We start from the raw sequence: 17,802 nt of genomic DNA, 5'->3' as shown, positions 1-17,802 counted from the left end.
CACACTTGAATGCATGACAACTTTGTCTCATTTAAAAATGTGACATAATGTCTGTGGCTGGTTACAAGAGAAGGGTGTAATAGTGCAAAAAACTGCACTGCTGACTTGACAATTCTTAGCAATGAGTTTTTTTCACCCGAGATGAACCATTTTTGTTGACGTTCGATCGAGCGTACGGACAGTTTTGAAAAGCGGTGTCTAGTGTGCCTCGCAGGGGTCGTGTCACCTTGTCAGCAGACACGGTGAACTTCTGAAGCTGTGGGTGGCCTAGTGGGGCGGCGGCGGCGGCAGCAAGCTTGGGCTCTACTCTGGGCTTCCTGCTGCAAAGAAAACACAGACATGTGACTCCAATTATGACTTACATAAAGACCTCTCATTATGTAAGTAAAAGGGAGAGAGGGGGGGAAGTCAGGCTAAAATGAAATGTCACCTTTCAGCCTTCAATTGATGTCTGATGATGACATCATTTGCACAGGCAGGGCTGTCTCCCGTGGGTGAAGAGGTGTGGTTCACTGATTGCTGCTCCTGGCTTTGCTCGCCTGGTGCTCTCCTACCAATCTCAACAGTACTCTGTGGACAAGAGTAAAAAGTCTCTGTAGGAAAATCCAGAAGATCAGCAACATGACATGTGAGTAATGTTTTGCTTTTTCTGTCGGCCGTCCACTGAATAAATGTTGACTGGATGCATAAACATCTCAAATGGAGGATTTTATGCACTGAGCAGTCACTACTAGACAATGAGGCGTTGCTGTGGCTCGCTGCTAATGTGAATGTTACAATGTGGCTGGACAACATGGACAGCTGCCCAGAGTAAAGTCTCACAAAGCATACTTTCTTACAAAGGTCGACTATTCTCAGTGAAATAAGCCAGAGCGGGCTAAAGATACAAGCTGTTTCTGTTTGATGGCATGAAAGGTCACAAAAAAAACTTTTAAAAGTTTAAATAAATTAGAATTGCTTTATGAATGAACACATTAAGTATAACAAGGTTGCCAACATGTGCTATACCACTCTGATGACTAAAAAAGAGCCATTGCAGTTGGAAATATGACCCTTTTTTTCTCATTTAAGAGCAGCAGTGTTTTTTCAGCCTTAGATACTGATTTCCATGGCCGTCAACTCCGACTCTGTTTATAACTGTGCAGTTTTTAGCGAGGTCAATGCCAGAGCTGTAGACCTTGTCTATGTGCAGAAATATATTAAAGACGTCAACAGCCTCTAAGCCTCTTTTACAACCATCTGAGTGCTTTAAAGGTTGGCCAAAGGACTCTGCAGCGGGGTTTCCAATGAGAGCTCCGTTTATCTGGACTATTACGGAGAACACAGTGGGATATCCTCATAGTTGGTGTTTTTACTCATGTCCACTGCAAAAGGCCTGGATCCAACAAAACCAGTGCAAAAGTGCATACTACTTGGACCATTATTCTTTCAAATATTGTTTTCAAAAGCTTATTTTCCTTTGGTTGTGTCATTGCTTTTTTGATATACACTTATGTTGTTTTAAAATGTGCATAATTAAAACTGTAGGGCACAAACCAAGGTTTTAAAAAGTTCTTAATAAATAAAGTTTTATTGCCTTGCTTACCAAAAGTGGTTGGCATAAATATTAAGTATAATAAAATTAACTGTGAATTAAGTTATAAATTCTCCTATGCTGACATTTCTCTGCCTCACTGTATGAGTGCAGACCACACTATGTTCATTGTTCTATATAACATAATGTCTTTTACATATGCCAGTAAAAACAGTGCTGACACAAGTGAGGTCTCCGCAACAATCAGCAAGACAAACACGCATCTGTCAGTGCTCTCACGTTAAATAATCAGAAATGCTGAATTTACACGACAGCCAGAAAGCGCAGAACAGCCATTAATAACAGTGTTTTATGGAGTAGCTTTAATTTAACCACGTTATTTTCTGACCGGGCTTGTAGAAGAAGTGAGTCAGAGAGCCTGAGAAAAGTGTCGCCTCCAAAATTATGCGAGAGATGCAGTAAACTGAAGGGGTCTAGCATCATTTACTAACATGCCAGTCATGTTATAAGCCAGTCTGAGTTTCACAGAGGCACATTATCAGCCCATTTGTGTTAGAGCTGCAGAACTAACAAACTGCTGTGATTCATTTGACAGGGTTGATAACCATCACTGATGTCTCCTCCTCAGATATTTGCTTCTGTCCTTCATCCTTCACAGTGGCTTCCACTGTAAACAACTCCTGCGGTGCACTTCACATCCCTCTCTGCCATATAAAAAAAAGAATTATGTCGGCCATTAAATGATTCATTATGTCATATTCGATGGTATTCATCCAGTCATCTCCTCTTTCAGCAGACTTCTCCCTATCTGGGTACTGTTGATTCTTATCTGTTTTCTGCCGGTCTCCTCTTCCCCTCTGTGTCTTTCTTTCGGCAATGTGCTATGAAGTGATGTCAGCCAAGAACTATCACTTAGCACCAAGCCCATCTGGTCCGCAGCCCCAGCATCTGGCTACAATTAGCCAGAGAAACAGACGATAGCCATGTTTACCTCCAGCAACAAAAGGCCATACCACTGCTTACACAGACATGAACATATACCTTATAACCTGCACATATATAAAGTACCTGCATGTACTTATACACATACAGACACTAAAACTTTTACAGTTACCTTCAATCAAGTGAGTCAAATTGCAGCAAAGGGGGAGTCTGGGAAAGAAAGTGACCGCAGATACACTGAACGTACTTATATGCAAATGCCCTATGGAGTTAATATCAGCCCACAGACCTGTGCAGCTGCATCTCACACCCTTACAAATAATGTAATCAATTCAGCACACACGGGAGCTGGAGCTAAAAACCTGCGAAAGTATGTGACAAATTACCTTTTACTGTTCAGCTGGTGGTTGAGCCCGGCGCTGACTTTGGCCTTTGGGCTCCAGGGTTTTGTTTGGAGCGTCTTATTAATCCTTCCATAAAGAGTAACGAGCGCGGCTCCCACAGACAGTGCACCTAGGTAACTCCCAGCTCCAGGAACAATAAAGGCAATGGACTGCAAGTGAAAGGGCTCAGGACGGCCGTGCCAACAAGCTCAGCATGCATTGAGAGAAACAACTGAGCAGCCAGGCTCGCTGGCCTGATGGGCTCCTGTCGCAGGTGGCGGGACCACGGGGCCGTAGAGCCCGAAAACATGAGCGTGGAAATAAACTGAACCAGAATGGAAAGAGTGAAATATTCTCTCCTTGAACATCCGGGCATTTTTACTCTGGGCAAAACGAGGCCAGAGGGACTTAACAAGGGCTCAGGGTCAATGGGAAGAGAGGAGCATTGCATTGTGGGATAGCTCTGGGCTGAACACAAATAGCCACTGTGCATTCAATTACAGATTGTAAAGAGGTTTAATGTGCTAACTTAAAAGACTAAATATACACATAATTACTGGTTTTTAACATACCACACACTTAAGTTTCTGGATGCGTCCTCTTCCAAAAGACGCTAACAGTGTTTGCTTGTAGCTTTATGAGCAGTCCGGCTACTATAGGAGCACCCACATGCTCAATAAAGGGCTGCTAGGCCTCCATGATGAGGAATGTCGTGACTGAAGAATCCACATGGTCCGCAGATTATTCACTCACCCTCGACTGACCCACACACCATCTAGTAATGTAGTATTAATCCAACGACTGTGTACTGTTCTTAAAGCAGCTGAAAGCCAAGATATTATTGTACCATAAACTGAAATTTTGGGTCGGAGGGAAAGGCTTATTTGCTCTGGCCCATCGTTCAACCATGTTGTACAGTCACGGCTTGACATTTTTCATGGAAACTTATGGAATTCTTGTGCCAGTGTAAATAACACCTCTAAAAGCTCTTCCTGTGACTCTTACAGGGCAATATTCATAACATGAGCAGACTGGGGTTCTTGTCAAGAGGGTTACATATTGATCTATCCTCTAGAGCCCTGTTGTTTGAGTTACAGAGCCAAGCTGCCATTCATCCTGACCACCTTATCAAGGACCTCCTTACAACTGGGTGATTAGTTGCTATTAGGGCAACTAACTAGCTGGTAGGAAAACCAGCAGTGTGTTCAGTGCCAAGACTAGAAGCCACTTCTCTACAGCAGCAGTTGTTATTTAGGAAAAACCTGCTTAAATTGTAAATCAGGCATTTTCCAAACCAAAGGACCAAGTGCGTCACTTTGTGCAGCCACAGAAGTCGTAGGACTGGATGAGGCTGAGCTCATCCTTTGCCAGCACTGACGGCGCTGTTCTCTCCCAGCCGAGAGCCACAGTGCGGTTTCTCCAGTAATAGAACGAAATGCCGAGGCAACTCACCACGCAGCCTTTCAGACGATTCTGCTCCTCCTTCACCTCCTTTCCCATGATCCTTTGCGTCTCCGTTCCCACGTTGCACTGGGGTTCTCGGGCCGGTGTCAGGGGGTCAGCGTCTTCCCTGGTGAATGTGGAGCCAGTTGGAGAGAGCGTGGGCCTGTCACTCCTGCAGGGCGAGCAGAACAGGAGGTTACTGCGGTGCTGACAGCGGCCGGCGATGAACTCCAATTATGGCTCTGCAGTTTTCCACCAGTGTTTGTGTTATTTGGTTTAAATAGCTGAACTGCAGCTGATAAGACAGCCGAGATGATGTAATATTTGGATCTAAAGATAGCCGGCCGACATGAGAGGCTCGCAGCCTGAGAAATATTTGGAAAGCACGAGATGTTTGAGATGGATGTCAGAACTGTGGGCTTGAGTTATTCCTAACTGTTTTTATTATTTTAAAACTGGAAAGTGTTCAATCTGTTTTTGACCAGGTAGAGAATAAGGATTTCAATGTTTTCCATTGGCCTGTCCAACGCTAAGATAACATATACTACTGGCCAGACTGAAATCAGATTAATTGAGGAGTATTCATTGTCCCAAGAGGATAGATGGATAATGATTTTAGAAATAATGAAAAACTTCATTTATACAGTGCTTTTCCAAACAAAGTTACACATTTTTGATGACCCCATGACCTTTATTCTAACACAAGTCTATTAGTGGAGTACAAACCAGTAATGATACATTTATTGTATATGTGAAGTCTTACATATATTTCAGAGTATTTATTACCTCTGCCAAGGAGGTTATGTTTTCACCAGTGTGTCCGTTGGCTGGTTGGATAATTTATCATTAATTCATTATTATATAACAATTTCCACAACACTCGGATAGAGGTCCAGAAGAGACCCCATTAACTTTTCCTGTGGATAAAGGGACCACTCAAGGCTCTATAAGGGAGTGCAATTTGGTGCTGATCCAAATAAAAGGCTGGATGAAGTGCATTTAATTTATTTGATATTGGATGAGGCTTGATTGAATTAAACAGGAGGCGGGCCTTGGTGGAGGTATGCACTCTACTGGATGCTATTCCAATTACAATCTGTATTCTCAAAAAAATAAAATAATGATTGGAGGTTTGCCACTGCTTTACTGACAGTTATCCGCTCCTGAAATGTTACGTCATATGGCTTTTGATATCTTAGATGGTGACAATGTCTGTGTATCAGAGGTAGTCTGAGGATTGGGATTAAATTATGCAGTAACTAAAAGTCCTTCAAAAGGAAGCTTTTTGATGTGTGGATCTCTCTTTTTCAACTTTAACTAATGCCACCATCATCTCAAAGTTTCCACTTTTACACAGGAAACATAAAAAAATCCAATGACCATAGATGTTACCCAGAAGATCACCTTTTACATTTTGGACATTATGTAAAAGACCACGTTTCACTACACATTCTGTACGGCTATAACCGATGTCAATAATTCACCACAGTGCTCAATCAGTGCATAACTTTTTGCAGTTGGTTCCCATTTTACCACAGCATTAAAATGTAGCTGTACTCATTAAGCAGATATTGCTTCTGATGGTCTAAAAGAGTCTAATGACGTAAAACTCTGGTTTCTTACTGCTGGCTATTAAAGTAACAATAAATTTGTTTTACAAATGCCATAAAAATAATCAAAAATATTCTTGTAAACATGTTTCATCTTAGATTCAGCAGACTATTCAAGGTGACGGCAGGATTTTAAGAGTTAGAAGAGAACCGAGCATGTTGCCAAATTGACTCAGAAAGCCAAGACATTATTCACCCTGCACAGTAATCAAACACATGGTCAGATTCCAGAGCAGTGCAGAAAACTTAATGTTATAAACCAAGAAGTGGGTGGTGAGTGATGCTCTGTGTGGTAGTTATGGCCCGTCCCTCACTTTGCTTATAATTTTTCATGGATTCAAACCCAAATTAAACAAGGCTAATCAAGAGAGAGCGAAGAATCTTTATACAAAGTTTGTCATTTGGAAAACGTCCTTTAGGTTTTGCCAGTGCAGACTTTTAATGTAGGGAACAAGAAGAGTAATAAGAGAAAATTCAGTTCCAGCTCAGTGGAAACCTGCGAAGGACCAATTACTAGGTGAAATGGCGCATATATTCACAGGGCCACCACCGAAGTTGTCAGTGCTATCCTTGGCCCGCTGTCTCACCTGAAAACCTTCTGAAGAAGCGCCCAGCAGTCCTTCACCTCGCTCTGCTTCTGTGTGACGCCGGCAGCCAGGGCAGGATGGAGGTTAGACAGCTGGGACACGCTCACATCTAGCATCTACCACACACAGGCCTGCAGGTTAGGTAGAGAAGGCTTCTGGAGCACACTTTCAGGATCTGTCTGAGCAGTGCTGCTTTAAAGGGTAGGTTCACAATTTTTCAAGTCTGTCTTATAACAGTAGTCAGCTGTCAAATTCAGTCAAGGCTTGAAGATTGTGAACCCATCCTTGAAGTGAAAAGATGTTTCCTACCATGATTTGGCTGGCGATGTCACGTATTTCTCTGTCTCCAAAGCTGTCCAGCTCTCTGGATGCAGATATGCTTTTCCTCTGAGAGAGAAAATATGTATAAGATATACAAGAAGTACAAAAATCTCACATCTAGTAGAAAATAAACAGTTTATCCGCACAGGGAATTGTACCATGTTATTGATAGCAAACAACGTATTATCCGCCTGCTGGTAGAACGAGGACACCTCCAGTGCCAGCTGAAGATTTTCATGGTAATTTTTCAGGTGAGACTGGACCCTCAGCCACCTACATATAGCAGATGATAGTGCAAACAAGGTTAGGCTTCAATTTATCTCCAGATAGATGACGTTTCATGCAGCAGTTCAACTTAAGGGACAAAGTACATTTTATTGATGTGTTTCCGCTTGCTGGAGATGTTTTTGCCATCTGTCTTCCCTTGTTTCTCCAGTTTCAGGGCCAAGTGGTTGATCTCCTCGTGAAGGTTTCGGTAGAGCTGCTCATCCTGCAGTGAAACGGGGGAACACAGTCCAAGTATGACTTCAGCTGTCTTTACCATACACCGTGGGAGACAAATTACAGTCAGCCATAGATTAATGACTGTGAAACCTCTACAAAATTGTAATATAAACCAAAAACATATGGGAATGTGTATACTTTTACCGCTTGAATGTTGTTCAGGGTCTGTAATGTTTTTAATCCTACCTGTTTCAGATCTAAAATCCTCCTGGTCAGCTGCATTTTGTCAACATTTTCCTCCAGGACATTCACCAGAGCCTGCTCCTCTTCCTGCTGGCACACATAAAAGTGTTTATGGCGCCCATTTGTGACGAACCCAACCATTATTTCTTTTAAGCGGCAGCAGGATTAAACCACATTCACCCTTCTACCGAGGTAGATGCTGAACAGAATGAGCCTCCAGCGTTAAACAGGAACTTTGAACTTAGTGCTAATGCACAGAGGAAAGGATGAGTGGAAGTAAATGGAGAATACAGTCTCCTTTGGGGATGGCTGTTTTATAAGCATCCTCCGTTTCCACATGTCCATTATCAATCACCAGTTCCACTGTGCCAGACATGGACATGAACATGAGGTAAACATGCTTTTTGATAATGACAGGCAGATGTTTTACACCGCTGACTATACACAAACAAGAGATGTCTTCAGGATACTGAGCTAATTTCCTGTATTAGCAAGTGCTGTTTTTTGTGCCAATTATCTTGTCAACTGTTGATTAGAGCTGTCTGTACGCTCATGTTTGCCCCTGGGCCAACTGTTTTCACCGTTAATTGTTACAGTCGGGGACAATAAAGGAGGGGAAGAACTTTGAGGAGATGAGAACTGGGGATGAGTGCATCTTGTCGTTAAACGCTGCTAATATCACTAGCACCAAAAATACTCCGCGTTTTTTGTTACTATTTTATCAATGTACACATTTCAACTACATATTGTCATAATTTGCACTGAAATGTTATGTCTTCCTAAAAAACGAGCGTCTGTTACCAATGTTAACAACACCGTTTAACTGCGTCTAAGATTTTACATAGCCACCCACCACTAGGGTGCCAGATAGGGGTGTTAATCACCAGAGGCCCCACGATACGATATTTTCACGATACTTAAGTCACAATAAGACAGTTTTCTGAGTGTCGAGTCAAGATCAGTCAACTGAGTGCAACATCTTTAAAGTTAACGGTGCATAAATGTAATTATAATATCCAGGCCCTAATTTGAAGTACTCATTTCACCCTGTTTCCATTAGTGTTGAATTTTAAAAAATGCATTCAGCAATAAAAAACTAGACAAACTGCTGAAAAACAACCAATATTATTATAAAATACAAAGGTTTTACTTAAATACTTCAATAAAATTGGCTCTTCCTCTGCACAGACTGACAAAAATGGAGAGGAACGTTTTTATTACCTTTTCTTTAATCCATGCCTCCAGCTTGTCCACCTTCTTGTTGAACTCCTGCAGGTTCTTGGCTCCGCCCAGCGCCCTCGTCTGATTTGCAGCCGTCTGCTTCAGAGTCTGCCACTGGTCCCTGAGCTGGCTGAGCTGCTTCTTCACAAGATCGGAGGTGGGGTTCAGCTTGCAGATCAACTGCTCACCCATCTTTTGAAGAAGGAAGAAACATGAAGTCCTCGCTCATTTTAGATGTAGCACAGACGGAGCAGGCAGACTAACGCAGAACAGTGGCTGAGTACATTTGACACCTCAGGTTTGTCACTGAATAGCCGACTTCACAAATGTTGGAAAAATGCCATTAATTTCTTGGATTCAGCCTTGAAAAATCTCCTGGTTCTGTTTCTGCCCTTCCTGAGCTGCCTGAGTGTCAGGGGAGGTTAATTATCAGCAATGTACCATTTCCAAACATGTTCTCCTGAGGGAGAAAGTATAAACTGGCTTGACAGAGCCGTCTGAAACACTGAGGGTCTGCTGTTCTCTCCGCTCAACTGGAAATGCCAACGAGGCCATTATGTTATGTGTTATGTGATCTGACAGTCTCTTTAAGCACCGCAGGCAGTGATTAATGGTTACATTCAGATCTCTATTACCTGTTAAAATGGTTACATAAACATTTTAATTTGGATGTGGGCTGCTCTGAGGTGTTTGCTCTGGCAACTCAGTGATATTTCAGTTGCATTGTTTTGTTACCTGGTTGAGTTGGATCAGGGTGTTCTCGAAGTCTTTGAGGTCTCTCTGGAGCGTCTGCGAGGCTTCCTCCCAGTCCTGCAGGGGGCAGCGCTGAATATTGCATCCATCCTTCAAGTCCTGCAGCTTTCCTTTGATCCAGGCCTCGGCCTACATCACAAACAGACAACAAAAATGTTGAAGATATGCTTCACGCTGTGCACATCATAGTGGACCATTTGTGTTTGTTTATGGACCTGTTTGAGCTTTTATTATTATTTTTTTTAAAGTGAGATTTCTTTTGCAGTGTTTTCAATGAAATTTACAGGCAACGTTTTCACATCTGAGGCCTACTGGTTCTGTGATCTCAGCTGTGTGAGTACACGCAACAAAGTGGTAGTCATAGTCTTATTCCTGCTGATCAGGAGGGCAAACAGGCCAGGACATTTTCTTCCCTGATTCCCGAGTAATACGTCGGCACTTCAGACACATCAAGAACAGCCCTTTGTTCTCAGATGTCATGTTATGCAGAGCAGAAGTTTCTCTTGGCAAGTTCACGGACTCCAAAGCCTGCGCGAGGCTTTGTCTTGCAGAGCTGCCTGTTCTGGCAACATTTGTATGGACCAGGTGGTCAAAGTCAGGAAGTGTTGGAAAGTACATGTTTGTTTTCTGCAAGAAACCCGTTGTGGAAGTCAGTGACCCGCCCAAGTCACAATAATGGAACGGACTCGTGAATCAACTCAGGTTAAATGAGTCATACAACTGATACTATTTTTCACTGTGTTGCTTTGTGTACTCTGCAAGATGTCAAATAACAGCTTAGCACACAAATGAGTCATTATAACATTACATCCAAGCATTATTTTCCAAGGAATTTAGCATGACTGACAATGAATAATAGACCGTACTGTAACCCCCTCTTTTGAATCAATAAAAACATCAAGCCGCACATGACACAGCCTCTAAACAACTCTTCACTTGAGATTAAAAATGTGATGTCACTTCTCCTCAGAGAGGCAGGTCATTAACTTTACGAGGCCCCCGGTGCAGCGGAGGTATTTCTGGGTTGAACAGAAGGAAAAGAGCTTGACAAAACAGGCCGGCCCCTATCTCCTCACACTGGCTCCCATGGCATTATAATGACCTCATACAGGAAGTCTATGATTCCCTTGTTTCTTCCTGTCTGCTCTCCACAACAATTGTGTGTTTATCAAAATGTACAGTGAGGCCTTTTAGCAGCGAAGAATAGAAAGCTCATGACTGCAGCTCAGATTGTATCACAGCCTCTGATTTCTTGTGAAAAATCTGCGGCCACACAGAAATACAACACCACAGTCAACACAGAACACACTTTATAAAAAGCTCCATGTTTGGTGATCATAATCTGTGAGCAGAAATCTCTTTCAGCCTGCTTTTGATTTCTACAAGCTTCAAAGAAACACATTTTTAACTGAAAAATAAGTACAGAGTTCGCATGTCTTAGTATTTACCAAATAAGTCAAATTTTTCGCCTCACGAGTAACGCAACTTGGCCCCAAAAAGACTGTGGGAGTGGACATTTCTCCACTTTCTCTATCATGGAAATGAGATGGTGAAAGGCGAGATGTTTTGCAGAGCAGCCTCGGAGACAGATGGCCCTCAGCGAAGCTGTGCTTCTCCATGTGGTGACCTGCTTTGCTCCCCTCGCTCGGAACATTGGGGGCCATTAAAAGTCTCTCTCTGGAAAGCTCACTTCCACTTCCACAGCGATGTAATACAGTAATAACACATTTTCATCAGCGATAGCAGTCAACCAAATCCCTGTAAAACAAGCAGGTCCCCAGGCACTAAAACCTCTGGCTATTTAAAGTCCATTCTCAAATAAAGTTATGATACAAATGGCTGTTTCCTCCAAAAGCAACAGATACGCAAGCTCCACTTAAGAGCAAAGGGGCTGCTAAGCTTGTTAACATTAACGACGTGCTACGGAGCTGTTTTCAACACATACATACATCATGTGTTTCCTTCAGCTGACACATTCAAAATGAATTTCTTATTACTGGAAGTAAGCAGCCTATCACTGGGATGGTTGAGAAGTCTGATGACAAAAGCCAACTGCTGGACAAAATGTCCCTCAGCCGAACTCTCTGAAAAATGTCCTTGTACGACGGGGTGGACGCAGCGATGAGATAACACAAGCAGTTGTGCTGCTTGGCTGAGCCTCTCTGGGCCATAGGCGTGAAGAGATGGAGCCAAACAATGATCTCATCCCTAAATAATTGCTTCACTTGTGGCGGTTTCCCCTCCCTCTCTTCCCTCAGCCGAACACAGCTCATACAGTTCTCGAGACAAAATAAGAACCAGTACATATTTTGTCCTTCCTCGGAGGGTCATGCGACAGGCAGCTTCCACTCTGATCTCATCTTAACAACATAACTTTTGAGATAAAGCTCCACTCCAGCTTCTTTTCATTTAGCATCTTTACATCAGAGGAGATGAGAGATTCTGATAAGTGACTTACACTGGGTTTCATTTTAAAATGATTTAAAACATCTTTGACAGCATATATTCTGGAAAAGCGGAGTGGAAAAAGCACACCCTCCTCAAACATTTTATTAGTTTCCAAATATATGAGGGAACAGAGTAAAGTAGGAGGAAGGTGCAGCTTTCCCTGACTGACCAGGAAAAGCTCTTCGTATTGATATCGTTGAAATATGCACACTGCATCTTACCTGCAGCACTTCCTTGTTGAAGAGCGAGTTGCGCTGAGTGAAGCAGTCAGTCTGGGACATAACAGCTGCAGATGCTTCATGAATTTCTTTCTTCTGTGAGTCAGGCAATGAAATCTGTGAACATACAACACAGATAGCAGAGCGGTTTAAAACATGATGCCAATTTGACTGCAACATTAGCCTTTTGAATTAAATAAAACCTCAACAACAAATGATGCTTGCCTCTCATAAAAAAAAAAAAAACTACAAAGAGCTCCGGTACAGCGGTCCCTGTACAATGTGGGGATGTGTCCATTCATAATAATAACACCTTTTTTCCATCAAGACACATTACACAACTTGTGTCAGACTGGCCCCAAGGTCGCTCTTAACAAAAACCTACTGTCAGCACTACGTAAGATGAAATGAACTCGACTGGCACAACTTCACTAATGGACGAGCGTTCCTGCTGCTCTCCAATCAGGAAACATCTGGGCACATGAAGGAAGCAGGAGCGGACAGATCCCTGGATGTCTGACGTTTTTTACTGTCAGCCTCGCATGTAAACACATCACCTTTAAAGGACTTTGGTAGATCATGTTCACTCTCTCACACCTGAAGGCACCACCGCCTTTGCACATGTAATTATAACCATTTTTTGGACATTTGCATGAACAACATATGACAGGAGGTGTTGATGTGGTTAAGGAATAAGAGGTGATGTAGGTGAGCTGTAGTTTTTTTTGTCCCAAGAAGGGGAAATGAGGCCACTGCTGTGTCAGTGTGTTATTCTAACCAGCCTCCATGAGGACTTGAGCGAGCCTTTTCTTTTGTTAACATCTTCCCTGACCTCATGTTTTCCAGTGAGCCCTGCCTCAGCAGGCTCTGCTGTAACAGAGCACTTCATCCACAACACACACTGATGACTTCAACAAGAGACAGGCCAAATCCAACAGCCCATCGACTTTAAACAATATCCTACAATATACTTTGACTGTTTCTCTTCTGTAGGCTGCTTCTTTAAAATACATTTATGGCCAAACAAGAGGAAACAACCGACTATCTGTGTGGCGTTCAAAGACACGTTGCTCCCATAACTCGTTTTCCACCTCTGTGTAACTTTGCTCCACATGTACAATATAATAAACTGTTTAAGTTTGGCTGAACACAGCAACACATGACTTCACTTCCTAAACTCCAAGAGATCCATCAACCCCACAGCTGCCTGTAAAGACCCCACTGCCTCATAACAAAACAACTGTTTTCCTACAGACTGAATAAAGATGGAAAAATAGCATCATTCTCAACAAGACACTCAATATCAAAAAAATGATTTAAGCCGAGTATGATATTCAAAGACTCTTTAATATAAATGTCAATTCACTGAAATAGAAACACAGAAAGTCATTTTCTCTCTGAAGCTAGTTAGCAATTTAAAGCTATTAGCTATTTAATAAACATTTTTAACATAGCATTTAAGCTAGCATTTTACCTGTTGGACGGACTTCTCTCCGTTCAGTTTCACCCTGGTTTGTCCCTGCGTTGACTGAAATTCATCACCGCTGTCTTTTCTGAGCAAAACCTAAAACATTCACATGAAATAAGCAGTCAAAGTGCTGAAAACTATGCCGCGAATGAGAGGAGCGAGATGGACAGGACGACGAAAACTGTGGCAGGTAAAAACATTTTGAAACATTTTAACATTTAAGCTAGCTAGACCTCTGAAAACAAATATGTCGTTGAATTTACGATAAAAAAAAACTACAATATTTTACAGTTTGTGTGGATATATTTGTCAAACAATATGTTATACATTTTGTTTAATAACCTCAGGAATCCCAAATAGTTTAATTAATGAGTAAAGTAGTGAAAAATCGTTTGGGTTGTTCAGGTATGTTATGTTAATATATCATAATGTCTTCTTCCCAGGCTGAGGCTTCATTTTAATTTCTTTGCTTGTACAACCAAGCATTTTTGTTAAAACTGTATAAAGTAAAGGATTTATCACATAGCCTAAACATTATGCAACTAAAACATAATTTACACGTTTTGAACAGTGTGCCTCTTAATTATTCAGCCATATTTACACAAGAAAGTGCCTCTGTGTTATTAGATTTGATTATTATATTTGTATATTGGCATGAGTAAAATGATTTCTTTACCTTGAAGTGAGAACTGGGTTTATTCTCACAGCTCACACCTACAATCCTGGGCACATGTGGATCTGATGTGCTGGTGATGTTGTTGTTGTTATTGTTGTTTTCAGATGTGGACCCTGTGATCGACAGCTGTGCTGGTCCCACTGACATCTCTGATCTGTCCTTACTCCCAGAGATCGTGATCTTCTTGATGGATCTGGACACGGCAGAGGGAGAGGCAACGTTCTGGTTCAGCTGGTCCTCGGCTGCCATGTCCTCCTGTTTGTGTGTGACGGGGGCTACCTGCTTGACGATGGGCGAGACGAGACAGGGGCCATGTGCACAGACCTGGGATCGACTGAGGTAGAGCGAGTTCAGGTTGTGCTGAAGAGTGCAGTTATCCAGACTCTGGCTCTGTAGATAACTCTGTGTAAACTCCTGGCATTTTGGCACAGCCGGGACTGACAGCCTTGTCCCAATGGTGAAGGGCTGCACCTTCCTCACAATACTTTCAGACATTGTCCAGATAGGAAAACAAAAAAGTCCAAACGGGCATTAAGAAAAGTCTGTCACATTCCTTTATCCACTCTCCTCACTCACCAGTTCTGTTTGTCTCTGTTGAGCAGGCAAGTGGAGGGTTGAGCAGAAAGTGGAGGGAGAGCTCAGTTCTCCACCTTCTTGTGCATGTTGAGAATGCACAGCACACAGCCCAGGACGGCTTCCTTGGACTCCTGGGATCGAATGCGGTCCCAGACGTGGCGCAGTGCCGTGCCAAGGTGGGCAGCGCCTGTAGAGAGGCTTCTCCTGAGGAACTGTGCCACTGAGCCTGCCAGTCTGCTACTGAGGAGCCTGATAACCAGGGACCGCAGCAAGATGAAAACTGCTGGCATGCTGCCTGACTGTGCAGCGCAAAAAAAAAAAAAAAAGAAAGCACGAAAAAGGAGGGGAAAAGAGGAGGGTTGGTTACGAGAGGGGATGAAGTCACCACCTCTCCACTCACTCTCTCTCTCTCTTTCTCTCTCTCTCTGTCAGGAGCGACAGAGCGGAGAGGGGGCTGTAAAGCCTGGCTGTCAAAACTTCCCCTCTGAACCCCGAACAGAAAATCTGTTCTGATAAGAGGCGAGGAGTAATGGAGTCAAAGGGAGAGACCTCTGTCAGACCTCTTCAATCACAGCTTATCCTCTATGAGGTAATATCCTCAGCTGAAACAAACTCACACACACACACCCACACTGACTCTACCTTACCTCAACTCTGAGGTGCAGGGGAACAGATTCAGCCCTGAGGTGTGCTGCAAAAAAATTCCAAGACCAAAAAAAAGTCTTTCAAAGGCAGCAGGTTTGTAAAACAAAATCCAGGGTAAGAGCTGAAAAAGAGAGAACAAGCCTCAGAGGCTTATGTGAGCGCTGTCTGTCCAGAAGTGAGAGTGTTCTCCTCAGCGCCGAGCCTCCTCTTTCCCTGAAGCAGTTGTCACACAGGTTACAGCTGAATGGGACAGAGCAGCCCTGTGGCTATGCTCCTTAAACCTCAGAGCTGCTGGCATGACAAGTGTGTGGGGGCAAATTACAGTCAAGCAGATGATGACCCCTACCACTTCTTGATGATGGCAAGGGTTCAACAGAGCACATGTTGGGCTGACTGATTGGAATGGCAGGGGTGGCGTGCGTATGTCGGGGGAGCGAGGATTACTGAGGAGAGCAGACAGCAGAGAAAATATTTGCAGGGCGCAGAAGAGAATCTGCTTCCACCGGTGAAAACTTTCCCAAAAAAGGAACTCTCACTCTTCACTCTGCTGCCCTCTGACTCGACCCCAGCACCTGGTCCAAAGGCTCTCAGAGGCAGTTTAGCCACTTACAACAAACTCCAGTCGACGCGAGCAAACTGAAGGAACCGCATGCTTCATTTTACAACACTTACAGCACTTTTGGAATTTGTGCTCACAAAATATCGTCCAATGCAGTAAAATTACATAACATTTAGGAACAGTAAATGTGACATAATGTTGCCGGCAATACTGTACAAGCAGAGGGACCGCAGTAAGGGCTCCATGTGACAGAAGTGGCCCTGGAGTCGAAATGGTTAATGACGCTTTTCAAAGAGCTCTGGTTTCATGATGAAGTCATCTAAGGAAGAGATTTAATGTGTTGCAGCTTGAAATCAGAGATAAATTCTGCGAAGGCTGGGTGGTGTTCACAGAAGGCTGGATGGGTGGAGTTCAAGGGGTTTGGCTGACTTTAAAATGCCATTTCCTCATATTGCTGGGTGAGTGGCTGTAAGAGTGTACAATTAATGTGTGCAGTGGGTACACTGTGCTACTCTGACACCACCATAAGCCAAAATGTCGGTTGTGCTCAACTGGAACATTTGGAAATACGGGCTATTTTTAATTTATGATCATTATTTGTCAGAAAGGAAATATAAACACACGTTCTTGCAAGTCATGCTGCGTAAAGGCGAACCAACCCACTGAGGGCTGCTCCTGAGAGTGCGCAGTCTAGAGCATGTAGAATAAAACATCAATGAAAGTTTATCAATGAAAGAAATACAGAAGTAACTTTTACATTTTAGCATTTACATCAAAACATTGATACAGAACTTGCAAAAACATAATATGAATTTGGCCTGAGGTCTCTTCTGTTTGCAGCCATGTTGAGCTCCCCTATAATTAACACGATCAAGAGGAATTATAATTGCAGTATTTTGTATCTTCTATTTGAGAAATGACTTCATATTTGAAATGAGAAATATCATACAAGAGGCAGCAACATAATTATTAAAGTTTTGTATTTTTCAAGAGTTTTCATTTTTGTTTTCATTTTTGGTTCATGTTTTCAAATCAGTTTAGTTTCAGTTACCTTTCAGAGACTGATTTTGTGTTTCAGTTTAGTTTTTATGGTTCACAAATGTTTTTTGTTTTTTTTTTGTTTTTTTTTATCTGTTTCAGTATTATTTTTCTTATTTTTTATTATACTAAAGGGGGCATTTTTCCAGGACAAGATTTGAAAAGTACAGAATAGGTATTACAATACAAATGCAATACTTTGAGGAGGCAATTGACCAACAGTCATGTAGACATCCCAGTGTAAATAAATGCACCACTGCCTCTTCATGCTTGTTGTGTTAACAGATTTGACCAAATTGACAAAGTCTAAAACAAAAAATGTATATTTTTATTTTATTTTAGCTTGTTTTGTAAGAACATAACAGTTTCAGTTAGTTTTTGTTTTTCCTAAACTCTAGTTGTTATTTTTATTTCAGTTAACTACATTTTTTTTCTAACATCTACTTTTAGTTTGAGTTAACTACAGTATAAGGTATGGTTATCATTTGTTATAGCTACACAGAGCATAAAATTCAACAGTAGACACATTGTAACACAAACATGACACAACACACCACACATAATTTTGTCAAATTACTTTTCATTTGGGTAAAACCAGTATTGCTAAAGGAGTCCTTTGACAGTTTTGAGAAATACACATTGGAGTAGGCTCAGCACTGAGCTGGAGCCAGGTGGCGATTTGCCTCGCATAGC

At 42.4% G+C, this 17,802-nt stretch overlaps 1 protein-coding gene across 7 annotated transcripts in view; it reads right to left on the bottom strand.

The window, feature by feature from the left end:
- mymx (myomixer) overlaps nucleotides 1-14,933 on the bottom strand; it is a 30,828-nt gene extending 15,895 nt beyond the window's left edge. For 5 of the 7 annotated variants that reach the window (XM_084376416.1, XM_084376421.1, XM_084376419.1 and 2 more), the window contains exons 1-13: nucleotides 14,292-14,933; nucleotides 13,622-13,711; nucleotides 12,151-12,264; nucleotides 9,464-9,610; nucleotides 8,729-8,920; nucleotides 7,511-7,597; nucleotides 7,192-7,310; nucleotides 6,979-7,093; nucleotides 6,809-6,886; nucleotides 6,500-6,615; nucleotides 4,312-4,474; nucleotides 431-570; nucleotides 227-320 (exon numbers count right to left, since the gene is read on the bottom strand). In XM_084376416.1, the coding sequence (XP_084232542.1) occupies nucleotides 227-320; nucleotides 431-570; nucleotides 4,312-4,474; nucleotides 6,500-6,615; nucleotides 6,809-6,886; nucleotides 6,979-7,093; nucleotides 7,192-7,310; nucleotides 7,511-7,597; nucleotides 8,729-8,920; nucleotides 9,464-9,610; nucleotides 12,151-12,264; nucleotides 13,622-13,711; nucleotides 14,292-14,786 (1,950 nt within the window). In that variant the 5' untranslated portion in view covers nucleotides 14,787-14,933. The remainder of the gene's footprint in view (nucleotides 1-226; nucleotides 321-430; nucleotides 571-4,311; nucleotides 4,475-6,499; nucleotides 6,616-6,808; nucleotides 6,887-6,978; nucleotides 7,094-7,191; nucleotides 7,311-7,510; nucleotides 7,598-8,728; nucleotides 8,921-9,463; nucleotides 9,611-12,150; nucleotides 12,265-13,621; nucleotides 13,712-14,291) is intronic. The other 2 variants (XM_084376418.1, XM_084376417.1) reach the window with 2 other exon arrangements.
- Between the last annotated feature and the right edge of the window lie 2,869 nt (nucleotides 14,934-17,802).

The sequence above is a fragment of the Pagrus pagrus genome (genome assembly GCF_965226575.1).
Source record: "Pagrus pagrus genome assembly, chromosome: 15".
NCBI classification, from domain to species: Eukaryota; Metazoa; Chordata; class Actinopteri; order Spariformes; family Sparidae; genus Pagrus; species Pagrus pagrus.
This window is presented reverse-complemented; position numbering and strand designations above follow the sequence as displayed.